The sequence below is a fragment of the Rattus rattus genome, chromosome 1 (assembly GCF_011064425.1).
Source record: "Rattus rattus isolate New Zealand chromosome 1, Rrattus_CSIRO_v1, whole genome shotgun sequence".
Lineage (NCBI taxonomy): Eukaryota > Metazoa > Chordata > Mammalia > Rodentia > Muridae > Rattus > Rattus rattus.
The window spans coordinates 24,912,539-24,935,450 of NC_046154.1; the positions used below are offsets into that span (position 1 = coordinate 24,912,539).

A 22,912-nucleotide genomic window follows, 5' to 3' on the forward strand; every position below is an offset into this window, starting at 1 on the left:
TGTGGAATTGGGACCCAGAAAGGGTGTAGTGGGATGGGAGGTGCGTCCAGGTAACTAATGGTAACCGGGCGGGGCAAGCCTACACCGCAGCACCTCCGCGATGGCGAAAGACTACGACTCCCATGATACTCCAGAGCTGAGTCCCGCTTTTCCGCCCGCCCACTGGCTGCCGTTCCCGCGAGCGGTGAAGCCGATTGGCCCCGGCGGAGCGGGGGGCTCCCCCGCTAGCAGGTTAGTGGGCGCCACCGGCAGCAGACGTTGACCGGGCGCGCGTTGGGGGGCGGGGGGGGGACAGGGAGGATTAGGGCCCGCGCTCACTATTCAGGAAACTGCCGGGCGCCATCGCCGTAGCGTAGTCACCGACCGGGAGGCGCGGGGCAGGCGCGGAGACTGCGTGGCGCAGGCGCAGTGCGGAACTTCTTCTGGGTCCCCAGACAGCTGGAGGAGATAAACAGAGGAGGAGGGAGGGGAGTGCGTGTGTGAGAGCGCGCGAGGGAGTGTGAGTGTGTGTGAGCGCGGGTGTGAGGCGGTGCGCAGGGGCGGGCGGAGGCGCTGTCCGGCCCCGGCCAGGCGCCGGGCGGGGAGCATGGGAAGAGGCTAGAGCTGCTCGGGTCCCCAGCCCCCTTCCCGGGATCCGCAACCCTGCTCCCGGGAGAGGGGCCGGGCCCCCTGGACCGACATGGGCTCCTGAAGTTGCTCCGCTGCTGGTCCTGGGAAGAGACCTGACAGGTATGGGTCGCCGCCGCCCCATCCCCGCCGCAGATGCCGAGTCGGGGACAGGCTCCGACAGCCCCAGCACCCGGGCCGCCAGCTCTGGGCCGGTTCCCGTGCTGGGGGCCTGAGTCCGACTGCCTCGGGACTCCGGGGTGTCCCGAGAAGGGGTCAGGCCTCGGCGGCGACAAGGAAGGGCAGAAAGGGCCGGGGAAGGGAGGCTGGCAGGCGACTGGCTGGGAGGTAAGAGGAAGGCTGTAAGAGTCCCGGTGGCTTCACCGGGGCAGAGGCACGAGACTTTTATTTATTTATTTATTTTTGCGGAGTTTTTGACATCTGATCTGGCGCTGATCGCACTCAGGAAGAAAGGGGCAGGTGGAAGTTTCAAGAGGTCAAGGACCTGATCTGCTCTTTTCGTGTCTCTGCCCCCTCTCTCCCCCTCTCGCTCTCTGTTTCTGTCTCCCCCATACCCCTTTCCTTTCTCTCCTTCTCCTTCCTCTCCCGTGTGTGTGTGTGTGTGTGTGTGTGTGTGTGTGTGTGTGTGTGTGTGTGTGTGTGTGTGTTTTCAGGCTTCTGGCAACCGCAGATGCCTTCAGTGGCTTATCCTGGCACCAAACTGAACTTTGCCAAGGTGTTTGCATCATCAACTGTAGCGCTAAGTACAAAGGGTCTCTGTTTGGGAGTGGGCTCTTAGTACCCACTTCAAAGGGTAAATAAGAATCGTGGAGATAAACCACAAACCAGCAGGATCTCTTTCTGAAAGCTCTAGTGGAGTGTCCCATTCCCCGCCGCGCCCCCTCCCCCCAAGCCCGGTAGTTGGAGTTTCTTGGCGACTTCTGGTTTGCTCTCCACTGCAGGTCCATTACCAGGACTAATAGAAAAACAGATATGAGGGGTTACGTTGCGATTTATCTTAGAAGTACGGGACGATGTATCTTAGCAGCTGAATGTGACTAATTTCTTGGGCTGTGAAGGTCTCTGGTTTTCTAACTCTCTTGAGGTAATGTGTTGGTGGGTCAACTTGAAAGTTTCGTTCTCAAGTTTGAGTTTGGAAGCTGAGTACCATGACTGTAGCTTTTCCATTCCTTTCAAGGATGGGGTGGATGATCAGGATAAAATGTCAGATAAGCATTCTTTTCATGTGTGGGTTTCAAAGTCTCATGTAGTCCAGGCAGGCCTTGAAATCATATAGTTGATGCTGGCTTTAAACTCTTATTTTCCTGCCTCCAAGTACAGGGATTAAGTGGTATAATGTCTTGGCCCAAATGTTCCCTTTTGTTTTGCTTTTTGGAGACAGTGTTTCTCTATGTAGCCCTGGGTGTCCTTACATTCACTCTATTGACCAGGCTGGCCTCAAACTCAGAGATCTGCCTGCCTCTGCCTCCTGCCTGCTAGGTTTAAAGGCGAGCGCCACCACATCTGGCTCTAGCTGTTCGTTCCTTTTTAAACAAAGCCTGCCCGATCTCTTGTGAGTTTGAGGCTAGCCTGTTCTACCTAGTGAGACCGAGTATAAATAAATAAGTAAAAAAAAACAAAACAAAACCCAAGTATAAATAAATAAGTAAAGCCCAAATCAGCTTTGAGAAGAAAATCATTCTGGAGTATCTTCTGAGGCAACAATGTTATATTATCTCTACGTAGGGCACAGGTGTGCTCACTGGGCTCCACTTAAGTTGGGAGTCCTGAGGCTCTGCTCACACAGTGAGTGGACACCCTTAGACCATTTCTGTTTGAATTCTGTATTTTTTTTTCTTGTAAGCCTTGTATCTTTAAGAATTGGATTTTTTTTTCTTTTTTTCGGAGCTGGGGACCGAACCCAGGGCCTTGCGCTTGCTAGGCAAGCGCTCTACCACTGAGCTAAATACCCAACCCAAGAATTGGATTTTTGCTGCTGAGTATAATTTGTTTTTATTTTACATGTATGAGTCTTTTGCCTGTATGTATGTATGTATGTATGTATGTATGTATGTATGTAAGTACGTACGTATGTACGTATGCACGCCACATGTGCCCACGGAATCCAATTGGGTGGCAGGTTCCCTGGAACTGAAGCTACAGATGGCTGTGAGCTGCCATGTGGGTACTGGGAATTGACCCCAGTCCTCGGCTAGAGCAGCCAAACCTTTTAATCACTGAACCATATCTCCAGCACCCCCCCCCCCTTCCCCAGATCTTCTAAAACAGACCAGGGAGTAATTAGCAGGGTTGACTCTGAGGCTAACAGTTGATTTCTTCATTGTTAAATCGTATTTCATTTTTCTCTTCTTTTGAGACAGGGTCTTGCAGTGCATTGGAGGCTTGCCTAGAACTCAAAGCAGATCCCCCGGCCTCAGTCTCCTGAGCACTGGGACTACAGGTGTGGGTCAGCATGTCTGGCATAAGTAGTTGAGGTTCTTTTCTTTTAGTCTATTAAATAATTTTTAAAATTATTTTTATCTCGTATGCTTTCTTGTTCTGCCTACATGTATGTTGGTGTGAAGGCATTGGGATCCTGGAGTTGCAGACCAGTGTGAGCTGCCTTGTGGGTGCTGGGAATTTAATTCAGTGGGAGAGCGGCCATCTCTGCATCCCCTTAATGAATGCTTTCAATATAGGTTTGAATTGTGAACATTAAGAGAAGGGAAGAGAAAAACATGCCTCAGCGTGGATGTAGGCTTCTCTATGAAAGTTGCCTCCCTTCTGTTCTTTTTTTTTTTTTTTTTAAAGATTTATTTTATGTATATGAGTATACTGTTGTTATTTTCAGACACACCAGAAGAGGGCATCAGATCCCATGACAGATGGTTATGAGCCACCATGTGGTTGCTGGGGATTGAACTCAGGACCTCTGGAAGAGCAGTCAGTGCTCTTAACCACTGAGCCATCTCTCCAGCCCACTTCTGTTCTTTTATGCCTTGGATTGGTTTTGGCGGCTCTGGGGTTTAAACCCAGGGCCTTGAACATGCTAGGCAAGCTCTGCAGCACAGAGCTATGTCACCGGTTCTTTTTTTTTTTTTTTTTTTTTTTTTTAAAGATTTATTCATTTTATTATATATAAGTACACTGTAGCTGTTTTCAGATACACCAGAAGAGGGCATGGGATCTCATTACAGATGGCTGTGAGCCACCATGTGGTTGCTGGGAATTAAACTCAGGACCTCTGGAAGAGCAGTCGGTGCTCTTAACCGCTGAGCCATCTCTCCAGCCCGGTTCTTTTTCTTTTTACCTCAGCTTTTTAAAATTTAAAAATAGACCGGGGTTGGGGATTTAGCTCAGTGGTAGAGCGCTTGCCTAGGAAGCGCAAGGCCCTGGGTTCGGTCCCCAGCTCTGGAAAAAAAAAAAAAAATAGACCACTCTGTGTGAGAGCGTGTGCACACAGCATGTATGTTGTGCACATATATGCAGGGGCTGGTACACACACCACTGTTTGTATGTCCCGTTGCATCTGTGCAGTCAAGTGAGACAATTCTGTCCTTCACCGTGGGCTCTGGGGATTGAGCTTGGTTTCTCAGGCTTGAGCAAGTGGTTGGCCTTTTATAAGTTTTCAAGATAGGACTTTAATAGTCCATGCAGGCCTTGAACCTGTGGTCTCCTAGCCTCAGGTTCCTGAACAACACAGAAGTTAGAGGCCTGTTTCAGCTCAGCAAGTTGCTGTATTTTGTTGGTACACTGGAGACAGCCTTTTCTGTCATAGTCCGGATTAAACTGCTGGTAAATATGGATGCTTTTGCCTTTCCATCTCTTTTGGAATCCTTGCTTTCAAGTCATGTCTTATAAATGACACCACCTTGGGCATCATTTAGCAGAGCCGTTAAACAACCTTTATTTCTGCTTGGGACCTTCCCTGAGAGTCACTGAAGGGAAGAAAGAATTGATGACATATTGCTAACAATGACAATGTTAACAACAGTTGGCCAACTTTCGGAGTTGCACGATTGGCTTCTTTTTCTTTCAAAGAGAAAGCTTCATTGTGGCTGTCAAATTTCAGGGTGTCAGTCCATATCTGCTTGGCTCCCTGGTGGCAAGAATAAGTGACAAGAGAGGCAAACAGGAAACAGAAAAAGGAGGGTACTGAGACTAGACATAACATTCTCCAAACTCCCAACATGGATCAAAAGTTCAAATTTGGGCCAGCAAGATGGTCGGCTGGTAAAGGTGCTTGCCTTGCAAGTGTGACAGCCTGACCTCAGATCTCAGAGAAGACGACATTCCAGAAGTTGCCCTCTGTTCTCTACGTGGTGCTCCCACTCACACGCACGTGCACACACACGCATTGAGCATCCTCCGTGTGGCGTTCTCATACCCTTGGGCTTCAGGACATAGGAGGACACAACTGAAGAGACATTTTTCCAGACAGTGTGAGGCCTGAACTGTGCTGGGACTCACGGAGTAACTCAGGTACCACACTGTAGTAGAGGTCATGTCCGTCTTCTTCCTGTCTTAGTCTCTCCAGTGCCAGAATTACAGGCCTACACCGCACTCCCAGCAGTGATCGTTCACTTGTTGTTTTAGTTTTCTCTCTTCTAAACTTGAACACATGATCTACATGCACACCTGGATCTGAGACAGCCCTGGACAAGCGTAATATAGTGTGATATTTGGGCTCTTTGGGCCAGCGGTTTAATGCCTTATTCTCACCTTTACACAGCCCCAGTACATCTTTGGGCTGCTGGCGTAGATGACTAGACACGCAGAACTGGTGAACTGTGCTTTCTTCTTAGCTGTCATGTCTTAAGAAAACCACCACGAGAAACCTGCACCTTATCGTTACATGTCATTCTGATCAACCTACTTTGACAGATACACATTACTTGGATATATCTTTTAAAAAAAATGGCTGACATACATTGATGGTCTTGGTTTAGTTAATATTCCTTTTTATCTCCTTTAACCTTTGGGGCTGTCTTGCGAGATGAAAATTATTTTCCCATATTATGCACTTGAAGTCACACTATGGGTAATATTAAGTAACTTACTCAAGCAGGGCAGCAATGGTGCATGCCTTAATCCCAACTTTTGGGAGGCAGAGGCAGGCAGATCTTTGTGAGTTCAAAGCCAGCCTGGTCTACAGAGTAAGTTCTAGAGCAGTCAGGGCTACATAGAGAAACCCTTTCTAAGAGAGAGAGGGTGGGGGAAGGAGAGAGGGAGGGAGAGAGGAAAGGAAGGAAGAAAGGAAAGAAAGGAAGGAAGGAAAAGAAAAAAGAAACTCACCTAACACAACTTCCTCTGTAACTGTGGTTTAGAACACAAGCTGCAGGGGTTGGGGATTTAGCTCAGTGGTAGAGCGCTTGCCTAGCAAGTGCCTAGCAAGTGCAAGGCCTTGGGTTGGTTCCCAGCTCGAAAAAAAAAAAAAAAAAAAAAAAAAAAAAAAAAGAACACAAGCTGCAAGGAGTAAGGCTCAGAGGATGGGGAGCATGGTGCTTGCCCGCAAGATACTGGAAGGATTGTTATGTGGAGAGGGAACTGGATATTCCCCAGATTCTGGAAGACAGCATGAGGATGGGGCAGGGGGCAAAGTCTCATGGAACCCTGGGTGGCCACGACCCTCCTATTAAAACTTTTAAGTAATTGAACTAAACAATCTTTTTGGTGTTTTAAACTGCGATCCTGTGAAAATATCCAACTGCTTCCTCTTTGATCGGTAAGAAGGTGACATGTATTGATTTTCTGCTTTATCCTGGACACTTGCCAGGCATTCTGTCTAACATACCTCACTTAATCCTATCAGAGCCCCATCATCCACAGGACAGGCACTATCACCCAGTGCTGGGGCTACCATCGGAAGTAGTTACATACATAGGTCACGGGTCCTCTCTGAGCTACAGACGCATCTGCTCGCCCCTAGAGTGAGTTTGTGAGAGTACCTGCTTTGTGAATGGGCTGCCGAGGACCAAGACAGTATTTATTCCCTGGAGCTTGGACTTATGAGTTTATTGGCTTCCTTAGTGTGTGTTCAGGCCTGAATAGGGGAGCCCTGAAAGCCCCGGGCTAATTCTTTGTACTATTACTAATAGCTTCAGTCTCAGAGCTTCGCTTGGTGGCTTTACTGAGCAACACCTAAAACCTTGAAACCCGAATCCTGGAAGGAGATAGCCAGCAGGTTGAGCGTAGGAGGGTTTGGTCTCAAGGAAAGTTGTCAGCAGGCGGGCCTCCTGTTCCAGCTGCTTGGGAGGCCTATCTGGGTGAATTGAAAATTGAAGGCCTGCTTAGGCTCCAGAGTGAGTTCAGAGCCATCCTTGGCCACCTGGTGTTTTTGAAATGGGATGGGGATGGAGGTCAGTGGTAGAGCATCTGAAGAAGGTCGTGGCCAGGAAGTGGTACTGCTAAAGGAGGGGAGGAATAGAAATGTCCAGACATTCTTAAGTGAGGGTCAAGGGTCACTATTTACATTTTTATATTAAGTGCCTTCTTTTAGGATAAACAAGCTCACAACTGCTAGAGCGAGTGCCAGAGCTGGGTGCCAAGAATAATGACCCTTAATCCTCCCTGTAGCCATCAAGGGAGGGATTAACCCCATTTTCTTGGAGTGGGGGTAGGGTTACAGAGTAGGACCTTGCCCAGGGTGTTACACAGTGACTCTCAGGCAGTGTTAAGGACCAGAACCTAGCAAACCTTTACTTTTATTTACAACCCCAGATTCTATTTTCAAGCAGAATAAAACTGGCCATTCTTGAATGGTAGGTAGCCGGGCTGTATAGGAAGCTCCTTCAGTCAAAGCGCTTGTGCATGGGTGCTGGCGGCTCTCCTGGCTGCCTCTTCAGTCACATTTGTATGTCGCATGGCTAAATGGCTACTGTAAAGGAAGGACTTGTAACCTCACCTTGCTTTCCCTTGGCCTTTCCGGAGACCTGAGTTAGGGGATGGAGCTTCAGGGGCTTCCCTGCAGGAGGTAGGGGACTGGCAGGATTTGGAAAGGCACAAATTAAAGATCAAATCTGGGGGGGTTGGGGATTTAGCTCAGTGGTAGAGCGTTTGCCTAGCAAGCGCAAGGCCCTGGACTCGGTCCCCAGCTCCAAAAAAAAGAAAAGGAAAAAAAAAAAAAAAAGATCAAATCTGAGAGCGTTTGCCCATAAACCTTGAGTGAGGACAGCATTATCAGAACATGCTTCCCTTTGCCTGTTTGCTCCCTTCTGTTGCTTTATGCTACCTATGCTTCAGGCCTAACAGAAGGCAGACTGGCTAACTACGGGGAGCAATGCTCAGGGAAATGCTCACACAGCCCAGATGTCAGTAGAAGCCTCATTCAGCAGAGGAGATGCCAAGGTGAGTTTCCACTCAGTGCTTCACAAAGGGAAGTGCTTCTTAGGATAGACTTCCACAGAAACTCACCATGGCATCCGGTAAGCCAGGAGACTCAGGTGTTTCCAGAGATGTGTTTTTGATTTGTGCTTTTCTGGAGGTAGCATTTCACTGGTTTGCCTCTGCAGGCTTCAAACTCATGATCCCCCTGCCTCAGCCCTTCTGAGTGCTGGAGGAACCAAACATGGGCTGATACTTCAGCCTGAAGTAGCACTCTTGAAATTTATTATTTGTTTGTTTGTTTGGTTTTGGAGACAGGGTTTCTCTGTGTAGCCCTGGCTGTCCTGGAGCTTGCTCTATAGACCAGGCTGGCCTTGAACCCAGAGATTCCCCTGCCTCAGCCTTGAGTGCCAGGATTAAAGGTACGTGCCATCACTACCTCTATAAATTTGTGTTTAAGAATAGCAAAGCCAAACTATTTTTCCCGTGAGTGTTGGTACTGGGGTTGAGCCAGATTGCTACACATTATTAAACAATTTTGCCTCCTTGCTTACCTCTGAAGAATGCTAAGAGATAAAATTTGTTTCAGGCAACTGTTTGAACATGGTCTGATTAAAGATCCTAGCAATAGTTGTGTTGTGGCTAGTAGCCTGGGGTCTGGTGTGAGACTAGGTTGACTCCCCACTTAATAACTTCATGGCTGTGATAAATTAACTTTTCTGTGTCTCAGATCCGCATCTGGGATAAGAATAGCACCTGTCTCATGGGCTTGCTCCAGGGGTCTGCAGTAACATGTGTAAACTGTTCTGAATCAGTAGGGGTCCAACCCTTTACTCTCACACTGTCCCATCACTGGCTCCCTGCACAGGAACAGAGGACCCGGTTAGGAAACTGGGGCTTAGAAATGCCATGCAGAGAGCTGGAGAGACAGCTCAGTGGTTAAGAGCACTGACTGCTCTTCCAGAGGTCCTGAGTTCAATTCCCAGCAACCACATGGTGGCTCACAACCATCTGTAATGGGATCCGATGCCCTCTTTTGGTGTGTCTGAAGACAGCTACAGTGTACTCATGCATAAAATATATAAAATCTTTAGAAAGGAAAGAAGGAAAGAAAGAAAGAAAGAAAGAAAGGAAGGAAGAAGAGGAAGAAAGAAACGCCATGCAGAAAGTAGATGGTGGAGTTGGGGTTTGAGTCTGTCGGGTTCCACAGCTTGGCTCTCCCCCTTGGGGTTGCTCTAACCACTGCAAGCAGAAGAAAGGGAAACTTACGTCTTTGCACAATGCAGAATGCTGAAAGGAGTCAGTTGTTACTTAAGCTAAAGGTGACTTCATATTGTGGGAGTCTCATGTTCGAGGGCTTGGGAGGACATGTGATTGAGTCACGTGCACACACATTTGGAAGTTGGTCCTGTCCTTTGACCTTGTGGGTACCAGAAATGGAACTCAAGTTGTACAAGGTGGCAAGTACCCTTACCCACTGAGCCATCTTGCTAGCCCTATTTTTCTCTTTTCTTGAGATGGTTTTAATGAGAGTGGCTCATGTTTGAATGTTTGGTCCCCAGTTGGTGGAATTGTTTGGAAAGGATAGGAGGTGTGGCCTTATTGGAGGAGCTGTGTCACTGGAGGTGGCTTTGAGCTCAGGCCATTTCCAATTGGCTCTCTCACCTTGTACCTGTGGATCAAGATATAAACGCTCAGCTACTGTTCCAGCACCAGGCCTGCCCGTCTGCTGCCATGATGATGTATCTCATGTAGCCCAGGCTAGCTTCTAGCTGACTGTTACTGAGGCTAGCCTAGTCTCTGCCTTCCTTCCAAATAATGGTATTACAGGTGTGCACCACCACTCCCAGTCTGTACCTCTCATTCTATGGATGAACAGGAGTGGGGTGTCTCTTAAGTTCTTGTCAGGTAAGGCAGAGGCTGGTCTCGACGCAGGATCCCAGCTCAATGGTCTTTCCTCAGCACCACAAAGTATGCTTCAGTCTTCCTTAAGTGGGACGATAATCTACGTAATGGCTGTACGGCTTCCTCGTGGGGTTGTGAAACACACTAAAAGTCTGAACAGAGGCTCTCTGGTAGGCACAGTGCATCGTGTGTCACAGAAGCCACGAGGTTCGCTCAGCAGTGTTTATTGGCTCAGTTCAGTCAGACTTGGGAACATTAGGAGATGAATCAGGTGAGGGGCTGGCCTGGAAGGAACAGAAGCTGCAAAAGGTCATGTAGAAGACAGGAAAGGTTAAGGACCAGCTTTTCGGTTGAGTTGTGAATTTGAAGTAGAAAGGAAGAGACTTAGGTTTTTTTGTTTGTTTGTTTGTTTGTTTTAATGTCAAAAATGAACTGACATAAAAGTTACAGTTCAGCATTTTTTTTTTTTTTTTGCTTATTGTTTTTTTTAAACCACTTAATTATGTGTCTTGGCGTGTAAGGAGCCCAGAGGTGTCTGATTCCCCCTGGACTAGGGCTGTGAGCCACCCCCCACCCCCACCCCCCCGGGTGCTGGGAGCTGAACTCAGGGCCTCTGCCAGAGCAGTACACTGTAACCTGCTGAGCGAGGTTTCCAGTCCCACTCTGTGGTTTTCTGCCCTCCCTCCCAGCTAGTATGGCCATCTAGGTCGTAGACCTGGTGGCTTAACTGTGTGTAGATGTCGGTTTTTCTATTTCATTAATCAGTATCCTACATTTGAAAATTCCTGTATCTAGAAAGAAATTTCCTATATCTAGAAAGAGCTTATAGGTTTCGTTTGTTTGTTTATTTTTGAGGAAGGCCTCTCTACTGTCCTAGCTCTGTGTTGTTCAGGCCAGCCTGTGGCTTGGCCTCCCTCTGCCTTGCAGGTGCACCACTATAGTTTATTATGCAATGAAGACTCCCTCCTGAGGAAGGAGACTTGGTTTGGTCGATCTTTAGGTTTGAGGCGGTCTGGGAGAGCCCTGGTTGGTCTGGAACCTGCAGCGTAGCTGAGACTCACCTCAGTCATCCTGCCTGTGCCTGCAGAGCTTGATTTCGGGGATCAGGTGTGCGCCACACTCCTACACAAGACTTTTAAAATTATTACATATTTATCTAGACACAGGGTCTCAGTCTAGAACCAGTTGGCCCAGAACTCATAGATATCCCACTGCCTTTGCCCACAAGTGTGGGATTAAGGGTGAGTGCCACCACACCCAGCCTTGGAGAGAAAGAGTTAAAACTCTTGAATGAAGAACTCCAGTTCTTGTACATGTTAAGAAAATGTTGTACCCCGAGCTACATCCTCAGCTGGGGCCTTCTCTCAGATGTTCACAGCACTGTGGACACAGCCAGCGGATGGCCACAGTGGGTATCAGTGTAGTGGACTCCTGTCTGGGCATAAAAAAGAAAGGAAGCAGTGATGGCCCAGAGTGGAAGGATCTCAGATAAAATTGGAATAATGAAGAAGTCAGACACAAAGGCCATGTGTTAGTGAATCATCTGGAACAGGTAGACGCATCGAGACAGAGTGGAGCGTGGTGCTGCCAGGTGCTGGGAACAGAGGAGAGATGGGAACTGTATATTTATTTGCTGGGTGTTGGGTAATGGGAATGTTCTGGAACAAGCTGAGGTGGGGGGTGCACAACACCGAGTGTCCTGGATACTGCTGAATTGTTGTTCTGCAAAGCCCATATCCTTTAGCCCTCTTCTTTCTGCCATCTCTTCCAACCTAAGCAAGTGTTAACCTGTTCTCCATTTATAGCTTCTAAACCCTTTACATGAAAAGGATCCGATCATATGACATCATCTTTCATTTGGATGGTTTCTGAGTTCATTCTTTGTTTATGAGTTGGCGTGTGCACATGTGTGTTGTGCGTATGTGTGAGCGTGTATGGAGGCAAGAGGTCAACCTTAGGTGTGGCCCACTATCTCTCTGTGCATATGTATGTGTGGCCCACTATTTGCCTGTATATGCATGTGTGGTTACAGTCACGCCAGGATGCAGTGTAGAGGATAACTCATGAGAGTCCCGCCTTCCACTGTGGGTTCCTGGGTTAAACTCAGGTTGTTCGGCTTGCAGGCCAAGCACCCTACCTGCCAACTTGTCTCCCCACCCCCGACACACACACTTTATGAGATTCAGTCTAGGCTGGGGGAAGCTTCTACCTCCCATCTCCCAGCGCTGGGATTGCAAGCGTGTGTTGCCAGACTTGGTTTATGCCAGACTCGAGCTCTGGGGGTCGAACTTATTGGCAGGTACTTTATTCTGTCAACTGAGTGATCACCCCAGCCCCACCCCCTTTTTGAGATAGTCTTTGTAGCCCAGGTAGCCTTGAGCTCGTGACTCTCCTGCCTCAACCCCTCAGGCTTACAGGCGTGTACACCAAGCCTGGCCTTTTCCTTGCTTTTCCTGGTCATGTGAATATGCACTATATTTACCCCTGAGGCATTGAGCTGTCTTTGTCCAGCGCTTCCATAAGCGTCTCTGCATGAGGTTTTATGTGGAGTTTCCTTTAAGTTGAACTCCTGACTTAAAGCTAGCAGTAAGGACATGGTGCTGTATGTCACCTTCCGGATCTCTGATGGGATCTCCAGTGTCAGCTTCATTCCTGATAGAGAAATTCGGGAGACCTGTGCTACCGGAGATGTGTAATAGGACCGATCAAGTTTTAGAGTTCACACCTATCTGGTCTGCTGAGCCTCTGCTGTGCTCGGGGCACGGTGAGAGAGGGACGTTCATGTTTGTTTTATTCTTTGTTCCTCACAGCTGCCCCCTGAGGTAGGTGTACCAGCTCTGTACCCGTTTTACAGAGGTGCAAACTGAATCTCAGTATGAAGTGTCCTGTTTTCCTGGCATACGGAGGGGGCTGGAATTCACTCATGCCCAGTATGTGAACGCCCATACACATACCACTGTGTGTAGGGAGGTCAGAGGGCAACTTATGCAGTTGATTTCCTCCTTCCATATTACATGTGGGTTCTGGGACTCAAATTTAGTTAAGTTCTTAGTTTCTTATCCTCGTAGAAGAAAGTTTCCTAGTAGTCTAAGCTAAAAGCTTGTGGTAAGGATAGGGTTAAAGATGCCATGGTAGCCATTTTCAGCCCGAGGGAGAATACCTTCAGAGAGGTGTAACCTCTGCACAGAAGCTCAGCTCATATTTCTGCCAGAACATTAGGTCGTGTGTTTTCCTCTGTGCTGCCAGTGCCATCCAATTCACTTTCTCTTCATGGGTGTCTGTCAGGGCTGGCCTTGTAGCACCCTAATTACAGATCACACCCTGCAAACCTTTGTCCTCTAGCTAGAGAATGTCTTTATTGAGCTTTCATTTTCTATGAACAAATTAACAAATCAGCCCTCAATATTCTTCCAGCGCTGAGTGTGGATGTCAGGGTGTGGCATTCACTGTCCTGCCTCAGAGTGGAGAGTCCATGTCCTCTCTAGTGACTCCCTGCTGGCATGTCCTTCGCTGTGGTTAATGTCCTGCTGTCTTCTGTGATTGCTTCTTAGATGTATGAATAAATTAGTATAACTAAGATTCAATTAGTCCTTCCAAGTCCAGCTCATTAAAATTTTTGATAAAATTCTTGAAATTATTAATTCCAGCCATTATGTAATTTGCATGCTACATCTAACATAGACTTCCCATTGGTGTTGTCCTCTCTAGTGTTTGATCCCGGATGTCACTGCAGCATGCCAACTTCAGGTCCCTTATTCCTGAGCTTCCATATGTGTGACTTGTTGACTATTTCAGGAATGTTCACTCAAGTAACACTCTAAAAGTTGGCCGTGCCTTCATCTTCTCGTTATAAAATAAGTTTTATCGATCCAATCCTTTATGTTTGAGAGTTTGTTTTGTTGTTTTCTCAGTGTAACCACCCCTGACAATACTGGAATGGATTTGTAGACCTGGCTGGCCTCAAGCTCATAGAGATCCACCTGCCTTTGTCTCTCAGCTGCTGGGATTGAGTGTGCTAATGCCCACCCTGTTTGAGAGACTTTGGGTAGGAATATGAAAGGAGTTGTGTCCCTTGGTAGATTTAAAGGTATTTCTTTGTGGAACTTTTTAAAAAGATTTATTTAATGCATATGAGTACACTGTAGCTGTCTTCAGACACACCAGAAGAGGGCATCAGAGCTCATTACAGATGGTTGCAAGCCACCGTGTGGTTGCTGGGAATTGAACTCAGAACCTCTAGAAGAGCAGTCAGTGCTCTTAACCGCTGAGTCATCTCTCCAGCCCCTCTGTGAATCTTTTATCTAATTAGATGTGCCTCCAAAATTTTGTGGAAAGGGACAGAACAACCAGGCTGTGATCCCAGGGTAGCTTTCCAGGGTGTTGCCCGTTTCTTCTTAGGATAGAGCAGAAATAAATGTTCATCAAAATCTTAAGTATAGCTCTTGCTTTTGTTCTTCCTCTCTTCTCTCTCGCCCTTCTTTCCCTCTCCAAATGTTAAAATAAAACAAACAAACCAAAAACAACAACAACAACAAAAACCCTAAGTATAAGCCAGGCAGTGGCCGTACACACCTTCTTTAATGCCAGCACTTGGAGTAGAGGCAGAGGCAGAGGCAGAGGCAGGCAGATCTCTTGAGTTCTACTCCAGCCTGACCTACAGAGTTACCTGACAGGGCTACACAGAAACTGTGTCTCAAAACAAACAAAAAAGTTAAGTATACATTAGTTGTATCAAACTAAGCAGTCTGATTTAAATCTGCGTTTTTATTTTATCTCTCAATTGACTTGTTCCCTTTATGCCTGATTTCCTCCTTTGTTTCTTTCAGTATTTCCAAGCCCTACATCAATCCTAACTAACACCACTTATCCTTAACCCTGAGCTCTCTTGGTGTAGGTGCTGTGTCTTTTATTCTGTAGTCTCCATTCTCACCGTGCTTCATACTTGATAAAAACTTGCAACTGCTCCAAGAAAACTCCTGAGTAAACAGTTATGACTTGGTCGGCTCTTTGGATTCTCACTGTGGCCATTACTCTGGAAAAGAACACACCATTGTGATTAAGAACAAGTCATATAGGCTTGGGCTCCAGTCTCTTCACTGCTCCTGTTTATTGGCCATATGACACTGTGGAACTGTTACATGTGAATCTGTTTGTTTCTGTTTACAATAACAACAGAAGTAGCATGTTGTAGCAGCTGTTTTTCATGCTGAAGCTGAGGCCAGAGCATTGGGCAGTGCTCTACCCTACCCCCAGTGCCAGCCGGGTGGCCCCCACTCTCCTTTTTTTTTTTTTTTTTTTTTGAAACAGTATCACTAAGACACTTAGATTGGCTTTGAAGTTACCCTGTAGCCTTGGGCAGGCGCTGACCTCTGTCTTTCAGCAGCCTCCTAGGTACCTGTAATGACAGGCCCACATCATCAACCTGGATCCAGTTGAGCTGTTTGAACCTTTCTGGCTTTGTTGCCTTGGTAATCTCTCCTCAGAAGTCTCTTCCTCCAGTTCTTTGACTCTCGCCCTTCTCCTCCAGCTTTAGAGTTATCCTCTGGACGATTTATAGTTAAAAGCAGCAGAAACCAGCTATGGCAGATTCCTGAAAAGGATTAAAGCTGGGTGTGGTGGCGCAAGACTTTAAAGGCAGAGGCAGGGGCTGGGGATTTAGCTCAGCGGTAGAGCGCTTACCTAGGAAGCGCAAGGCCCTGGGTTCGGTCCCCAGCTCCGGGGGGAAAAAAAAAAAAAAAAAAAAAAAAAAAAAGGCAGAGGCAGGCAGATCTCTGGGAATTGAGGCCAGCCTGGTCTGCATAGTGAGTTCCAGGACAGTCAGGGCTACAAAGAAATCCTGACTCGGGGAAAAAAATTATACTATAACCCCCGAGGTGCCGAGTGTAGTATTTGTTTAAGGGCCACACATAGCATATGTGATTTCCCTTCATGGCTGTCATTTATTTTTGATGAATTTAACTGCATTCGTTTTTATGTGTGGGGTCTGTGTGTGTGTGTGTGTGGTTGTACAGGGGCTGGCTGGACGCATTTCTCTTTCTATCATGTGTTACCAGGGAAAGCACCTTCACACACTGAGTCATCTTGATGCCCTGGGATTCTCATTTCTCATTTCTCCGTGACATCGTGTGACAATACATCCCAAATAATGAGAACTTGTGGGCTTTTCTTCTACAAAGTCTGTGATGAATATACCTAAGCTTTCTTCTTGCATTTTGTGTTTCCTTTTGCTGTATGCTAAAGAATCGGACTACTTGCTCTTTTAAACAGAATCAGATGATAAAGGGATAGCATTTAGGGGTGATGGAGGCTAAACTAGCCAGATACTGAAGAAGACATACTATTCAGCTGAGTCTTAACCATAGTCATCAAATATTTGCTTAACATTTGCTAGGGGCTGGGGAATGGCTTGACAGTTAAGAGCAGGAATTGCTCTTCTAGAAGACCCTGGTTTGGTTTCTAGCACCACATTGATGACAACTGTGTGTAACTCCAGCCCCTAGGGGATCTGACTCCTCTGACCTCTGCTGGCACCTGCACTCATTGCACATGCTTACACAGAAACACACATAATTTAAAAATAAAAATTAAACCTTAAGGCTGTAGAGATGGCTCAAAGGTTAAGAGCACTGGCTGGTCTTTAAAAGGTCCAGAGTTTAATTCCCAGCATCCACACGGTGGTTCATAACTGTCTATAATGAGATCTGGTGCCCTCTTCTGGTGGTAGGTATACATGCAGGCAGAACACTGGATATAAAATAAATCATTTTAAGAAAATTAAATCTTGGGGTTGGGGATTTAGCTCAGTGGTAGAGCGCTTGCCTAGGAAGCGCAAGGCCCTGAGTTCGATCCCCAGCTCTGAAAAAAAGAACCAAAAAAAAAAATTAAATCTTAAAAAAAAGTTACTGGATGGGTTTGGAGAGATCGCTTAGTGGTTAAATTCTACAAAGGGCCCATGCTTGATTCCCCACTGTAGCTCCAGTTTCTATGGATCTGATACTCTCCTAGTCTCTTCTGGTCTGCACATAATGCACAGATTTACATGTGGCAAAGTACTCCTATGTAGAATTTTAGATGGCTCAGTAGGTAGAGCAAGCCTGGTCACCCATGTTGGATTCCTGAAAGCCATATAAAGGTAGGAGGAGAAAAGAGATGACCAATTTGACAAGGAAGTCTCTGTCTCCACAGAGACAGTAGTAGTATAATAATAGTTTCCTTGTGTCAGCTCTCTGGAAAGCACCCTTTTCCAGTCTGTCTGTACTGCTGATGTGGTTGTGGGAGAGTCCAGCCGAGGTCTCAGATCTAAAGTGATTGGCAGGTCAGATGTTTGCCACAGGTGTGTGGAGGAATCCTGACTCCTTCCAGTGCTTGCTTGGTGCTCCCCATGGTTAGGAATCACGGTGCTCCCCATCTTTACCCATCCAGGGGTTCTTCGTCGGAGCAGGGCTAGCCCACCATGTTAGAAATCACTGAGGGGGCTAGTGGGCTGCTTTAGGAGTGGGGTCAGGCTTTTGAAGGCACCTTTTCCATTTCCCAAGGCTTGATGGATTTTTAATTTTCTTCCTAGGTAATTAAATGCTTGTCTTGTGGACCTGGGCTTGGCTGGAATGTGCAAGGGTCTTGAAGATCCTTCTATAGCTTCCTTCTGTTGAACCATTAAGAGAAGATGGCAAAAGTCAATATAACTAGAGACCTCATTCGTAGGCAAATTAAGGTAAGCAGCAGCCCCTTCCTCCCCCACCACAGTGGTTCTAAACCTTCCTAAGGCTGTGGTCCTTTAATACAGTCCCCAGTCATAAATTATTTCTGTGGCTATTTGATTACTATCATTTTGCTACTGTTATGAATCATAATGTAAATATCGGTGTTTTCCAATGTTTTTAAGTGACCCCTGTGACCCTGGCAGGGGGATCGTGACCACTGAGAACTGTAGCTCAAAAAAAAAAGACTCTAGAGCTCTAGACTGATGACTTACCCAGAGTCCTACAGCTCGTTTGCAGCACACTGAGGCGGAAATCAGAGTCGGCTGCCTCCGCCGATTTTTTTTTTTTTCAAGTACACAGAATTCACGGAGTGCTCCCATCTCTGTACTCGTGCCTCCATTGCTAAGATTAATGCAGGCTGGTGAGCCATCAGTGGAGAGAAGGTGTCCATGTGGGTGTGCACACAGGAGTGAAAATGATAGCCTCTTCATGGCCTCAGCTGGAGATTCCAGCATGGGAGCCGCAGAGCCTTAAAATAGTCCAAAGCAAGGCATATGTGCCTCTGGTAAGAACCCTAAGCTGGAGTCCTCGGCTTCATAGACCACTGCCCCGAGCAGTTGCCTACCCGAAGGCCGCTCGCTGTGCCCGCCTGTGCTCTGATTTTTCTGTCGTTAAGTGATAGCATCTTTGAAAAGTTAAATGATAGAACATTTTTAAACTAAAAAGAAAATTGTACTTAGTAGTCAGGAGGTGTAGTGATCCGCATGCCTTTAATCTCAGTCCTCAGGCAGGGGGATCTCAATGAGTTCAAGACTAGCTTCATCTACATAGAGAGTTCCAACTAGGGCTGCATACTGAGACCCTGTTTTCAAACATACACAAATCTACCAAAGCATGGAGCTTTGGTGTTCACGTGGACGGACTGGACGGACTCGGTGTAGCGTATGCCCTGATATGAGCCAAGGGTTTGACGTGCCTCAGTATCTACATTGTCCGTTGTTCCTTGTCTTGTTGAGCCTTTGGGGTGAACCTTTACCAAGTTCTGGGGGGTTTTATTGGGCCAGGTGGCCTTAAAGGCAAGGACCTATTTTTAGAAGCTCAGAGTCAGTGGGTTATTTTGGTGTGTGTGTGTGTGTGTGTGTGTGTGTGTGTGTGTGTGTGTGTGCGCCTTAACGGTGTGCATCCTAAAGATGATGCCCCATCCTAACTCCGGAGACAGTCCTCATTGGTTTTCCAGTTCTTCGTTACCGTTTCTGTTTGTTACTGTGCCCAGCATAGGGTTGGATATAGAAAGGCTGGATATATTGGGGACTAGAGAGGCGGCTCACTGCGTTTGCAGCATACTGCTCTTCCAGAGAGCTCAGGTTTGCTCCCCAGCACCCAGGTGGTAGGGGACCCGACGCCCTCTTCTGACCTCTGCAGACACCAGGCGTGCCCATGTGCACAGAGATGTGCATGGAGGAAAAAACATCCATAGACAGATACTAAATACTATTGGATTGAATCAAAGGAAATGCAAATTTGTTTTTGTTCCCAGGAGCGGGGTGCCCTGAGCTTTGAGCGGCGATATCATGTCACTGACCCTTTTATCCGGCGGCTGGGCCTGGAAGCAGAGCTTCAGGTAAGCGATCCAGTTTGCATCCCAGACACACATCCTGCTTCCCGTCCCCTGCAGGTGAGACGCGTCTGCTGCTCAGTGCGGGAGTTAGAGGTGTGTGCCACCACACTTAGTCAGGTGTACGCAGGGGAGTGGGCGTGTCTCGTGTGTGCGCGCACTCTTGGATGCCAGGGGCATCAGATGCCCTAAAGCTGAAGTGACAGGAACCGAACTCAGGTCCTCCTTGTAGACAGTATGTACTTAAACTGCCGGCTCATCTCTCCAGACCCCGGTTTTCTTTCTTTTCCTTTTTTGCTGTATTTTGAGACCGGTTTCTTTGTGTAGCCCTGGCTGCCCTGAAACTTGATCTGTCAACCAGGCTGGCCTCGAACTCAGAGATCCCCTTGCCTCTGCCCCAGGAGCTCTAGAATTAAAGGAGTGCAGCGCCACACCCGGCTGGCTTTTCTTGATATTACACTTAAGTAAGTTGCATGTACTACACGGTCATCCCTTGATGTGCTTGGGAATTTTTTTTTTTTTTTTTTTTTTTTTTTTGATTTATTCATTTATTATAAGTACACTGTAGCTGTCTTCAGATACACCAGAAGAGGGCACCAGATCTCTTTACAGATGGTTGTGAGCCACCATGTGGTTGCTGGGAATTGAACTCAGGACCTCTGGAAGAGCAGTCGGGTGCTCTTAACCGCTGAGCCATCTCTCCAGCCCGTGCTTGGGAATTTTATAGAGCTTTTCACAGGTGTATTTTCTTAAGCTCCTGGTTTGTTTTTTATAAAATGACTTGTCAATTTACATACAATCTACCAACATATTTCTGAACACACCATGTCTAGATCGTTTGTAATGCCTGATGCAGTGTACATGCTGTGCAAATAGTTGTCATACCACATGGTTTTGAAGATGATGAGGAAGAATGTCTGCACAGTTGCGACTGCCACAGTCCTGCCCCTTGCTCTCCTCTGTGCTTGGTTGAGTCTACGCACAGGGAACCTGCGGGTGCTGCAGCCATGTCTCTCGGCTCTCCCTCCGCCTTTACTGTCCTTCTCTTGGTACAGTTTAGATGCAGTGTTTATATGTGGCCTAGATTAGCCTTGAATTTACTTATGCATCTAAGGCTGTTCTTGAACTCCCCACCTTTCTGCTTGCAAGTCCCAACTTGGAATTACAGGTGTGGGCCTACCGTACCTCGTTTTGGTTGCCTTTTATTTCCATTTTGTTTCTTGTGTAATTTGAGCATAAATTCAAATTAGATTGAGTCAAGTTGGTATGACATAGAAGTGCCATGGGCTTCATATAAGCTGTAGAATAGTAGTGGCAAAGTGGGCCTTAAAATTTTGTATGTATGTATTATGCATGCATGCATGTGCTGCTGTGAGCATTCATGCACATGATTCTGTGTAGAGACATACTTTTCAGATCTCTCAAGAGTAGCTGACTCGAGACAGGATTCCAGAGTCTGCCCACAGCTGCCCTTGAACTTGCAGCCCCCGCCTCAGCCTCCCGAGTGCTGGAACCAGATGTCTGCCCCACAGCCACACCTGGATAGCTACATAGTTTACATTTTTTACATTTATTTACTGTGTGTATGTTTTAAAACTGTTCTTGAACTCCCGACCTGCACATGTAGGTACACACGGGTGTGGAGGTAAGATGACTACTTGGAGCCAGCGCTCTCCATTCACTATGCGGGACCGAGGTCTCCTCCATCTCCACCCTCCTCTCTTTCTCCTTAGTCCTTCAGTGTTGCACCTACAGCGTCATTGCTGACTCGAGGTGGGGAGGCTTATGTTTGTGTTTCTTCCAAGGGTTTTATGGGTTCTTTAGAGTAGGTAGAGTCATTTGATAGATAATCAAAATGCAGTGAGAACATTGAGTGAGCTGGGGGGTGGGGTGTGCAAAATTAAGGTCCCTAAGGGAGATCGTACTTCATTCTTAGGGTTTAGTTGTGAGCCCAGCCTTTAATACTGAGGCTTCTCTCCACCCTGACACTGCAGTCTTTGGTCATTCATGGTAGTATCTAGGATCCAGCAAGTGCTGCACCACTGGGCTGCATCCCAAACTTAATTTTTTGCATGTCCAGTTGTCCCAACACCATTTGTTGCAAAAGCTGTTACAGTGTCTTGGCACTCTACTGTCGCTGTCTTCAGACACACCAGAAGAGGGCATCGGATCCCATTACAGATGGTTGTGAGCCACCATGTAGTTGCTGGGAATTGAACTCAGGACCTCTGGAAGAGCAGTCAGTGCTCTTAACTGCTGAGCCATATCTTGGTACTCTTAACAGAAATTAAGTACCCATAAATGTAAATTTTTTTGGTAACTGTCAACCCATGCCATCGATCAAAATAACAGTTCTTATGCCAGTACCGCTTTGTAGCACTTGAGAAATCAGGGCATGAGGATCTTCCAACTTTGTCCTGTTGCAGGGTTGTTTAGCTATTCTGAGTCCTTTGCATTTCCATGTGAGTCTCAAGTGCACTGCCACCTGTTCTTATAAATAAAGTTTTATTGGAGCACAGCCACACTCATTCATTTATGTATTGTCTGTCTGTTTTAGTGATTCAACACCAGAATTGAATGATTCATACAGAGGCCATATGGTATACAAAACCTAAAATATCTATTGTTTGGCCCTTACAGACAAAGTTGTCGGCACGTGCTTTGGATACTGAAGTAAATTTGTGCTTCAGTCACCTGAGCACAGCAGTATGAAAGCCCCTCTGATTCCCTCACGAGGTCGGGCAGGCAGACGCGCAGGGTGTGGCTTCTGTGCCAGCCGCACATCCTGCCCTGGGAGAAAGATGTGGCAGTGAGGATGCCAGCGTAGTTCCTGCCTTTCAGAGGAGAGGCCTTCTCTGACCACCACAGGACATTTGCAGGCTGTCCCACCCCCATGCTAGGTCTTCTTAGCACCCAGTCACTCCTGACTGACCTGACCAAGTACATGAGGCTTTCCTTCCTCCCTCTAGAGTTCAATAGCATTTACAAGCAGAAGAATTCTGTGCTAGGTGCTCAGGGAAAGTACAAAGCCTGCAGGGATGTATACACTTGATGTAGGCTTAGTATAAGGAAAAAATTCTGTTGTGAGTTATAGCTGTTGCCTTGCCAACGATGCTGCCTGGAACATTAGGAATTGAAGTATGTATGTAGCTATAGATAGCTCATTCTTTATGGTAGTGGTGATTGATTTATTTTTTGTTTGTTGAGACAGGGTTTCAACTACGTAGCCCTGGCTGTCCTGGAACTCACTCTGTAGATCAGGCTATCCTCAGACTCATATCTATAACTTTTACATTTTTCAAATTCTACTTTGAATGATGGTTCTTAAACATTTTTCAGACTATTTTTATTTTATGTACATTGGTATTCTACCTGCTTTTATGTCTGTATGTCTGTGTAAGGGTGTCTGATCTCCTGGAACTGGAGTAACAAACAGTTGTAAGCTGCCACATGGGTGGTGGGAATTGAACCCAGGTCCTTTGGGAGAGCAACCAATGCTCTTAACCACTGAGCCATCTCTCCAGCCCCAGTTCTTAAACATTTTAACCTCCCTTTTAACCCATACCCACTGGTAGTATAAAAGGAAGGATGTGGGGGGGGGTAGCGTTTAGAAAGGTTCTTGGTAGCAACTCCCATCTGTGTTGTCTGGAAACCAGCAGCTCAGTTCACAGGTCAGCTGTGGCAGCTCGATCCACTCGAAAACACTTCACAGATACACCAGCGGTCCAGCAGATACACCAGCAGTAGAGTCAGGATAGCAAAC

At 46.9% G+C, this 22,912-nt stretch overlaps 1 protein-coding gene across 1 annotated transcript in view; it reads left to right on the plus strand.

Annotated features, from left to right (window-relative positions):
• The first annotated feature begins 305 nt into the window (after positions 1–305).
• Positions 306–22,912, plus strand: part of Wdtc1 (WD and tetratricopeptide repeats 1) — a 48,038-nt gene continuing 25,431 nt past the window's right edge. Inside the window, exons 1-3 of the mRNA XM_032896558.1 lie at positions 306–729; positions 17,399–17,545; positions 19,072–19,155. Of these exons, the coding sequence (XP_032752449.1) occupies positions 17,498–17,545; positions 19,072–19,155 (132 nt within the window). The 5' untranslated portion in view covers positions 306–729; positions 17,399–17,497. The remainder of the gene's footprint in view (positions 730–17,398; positions 17,546–19,071; positions 19,156–22,912) is intronic.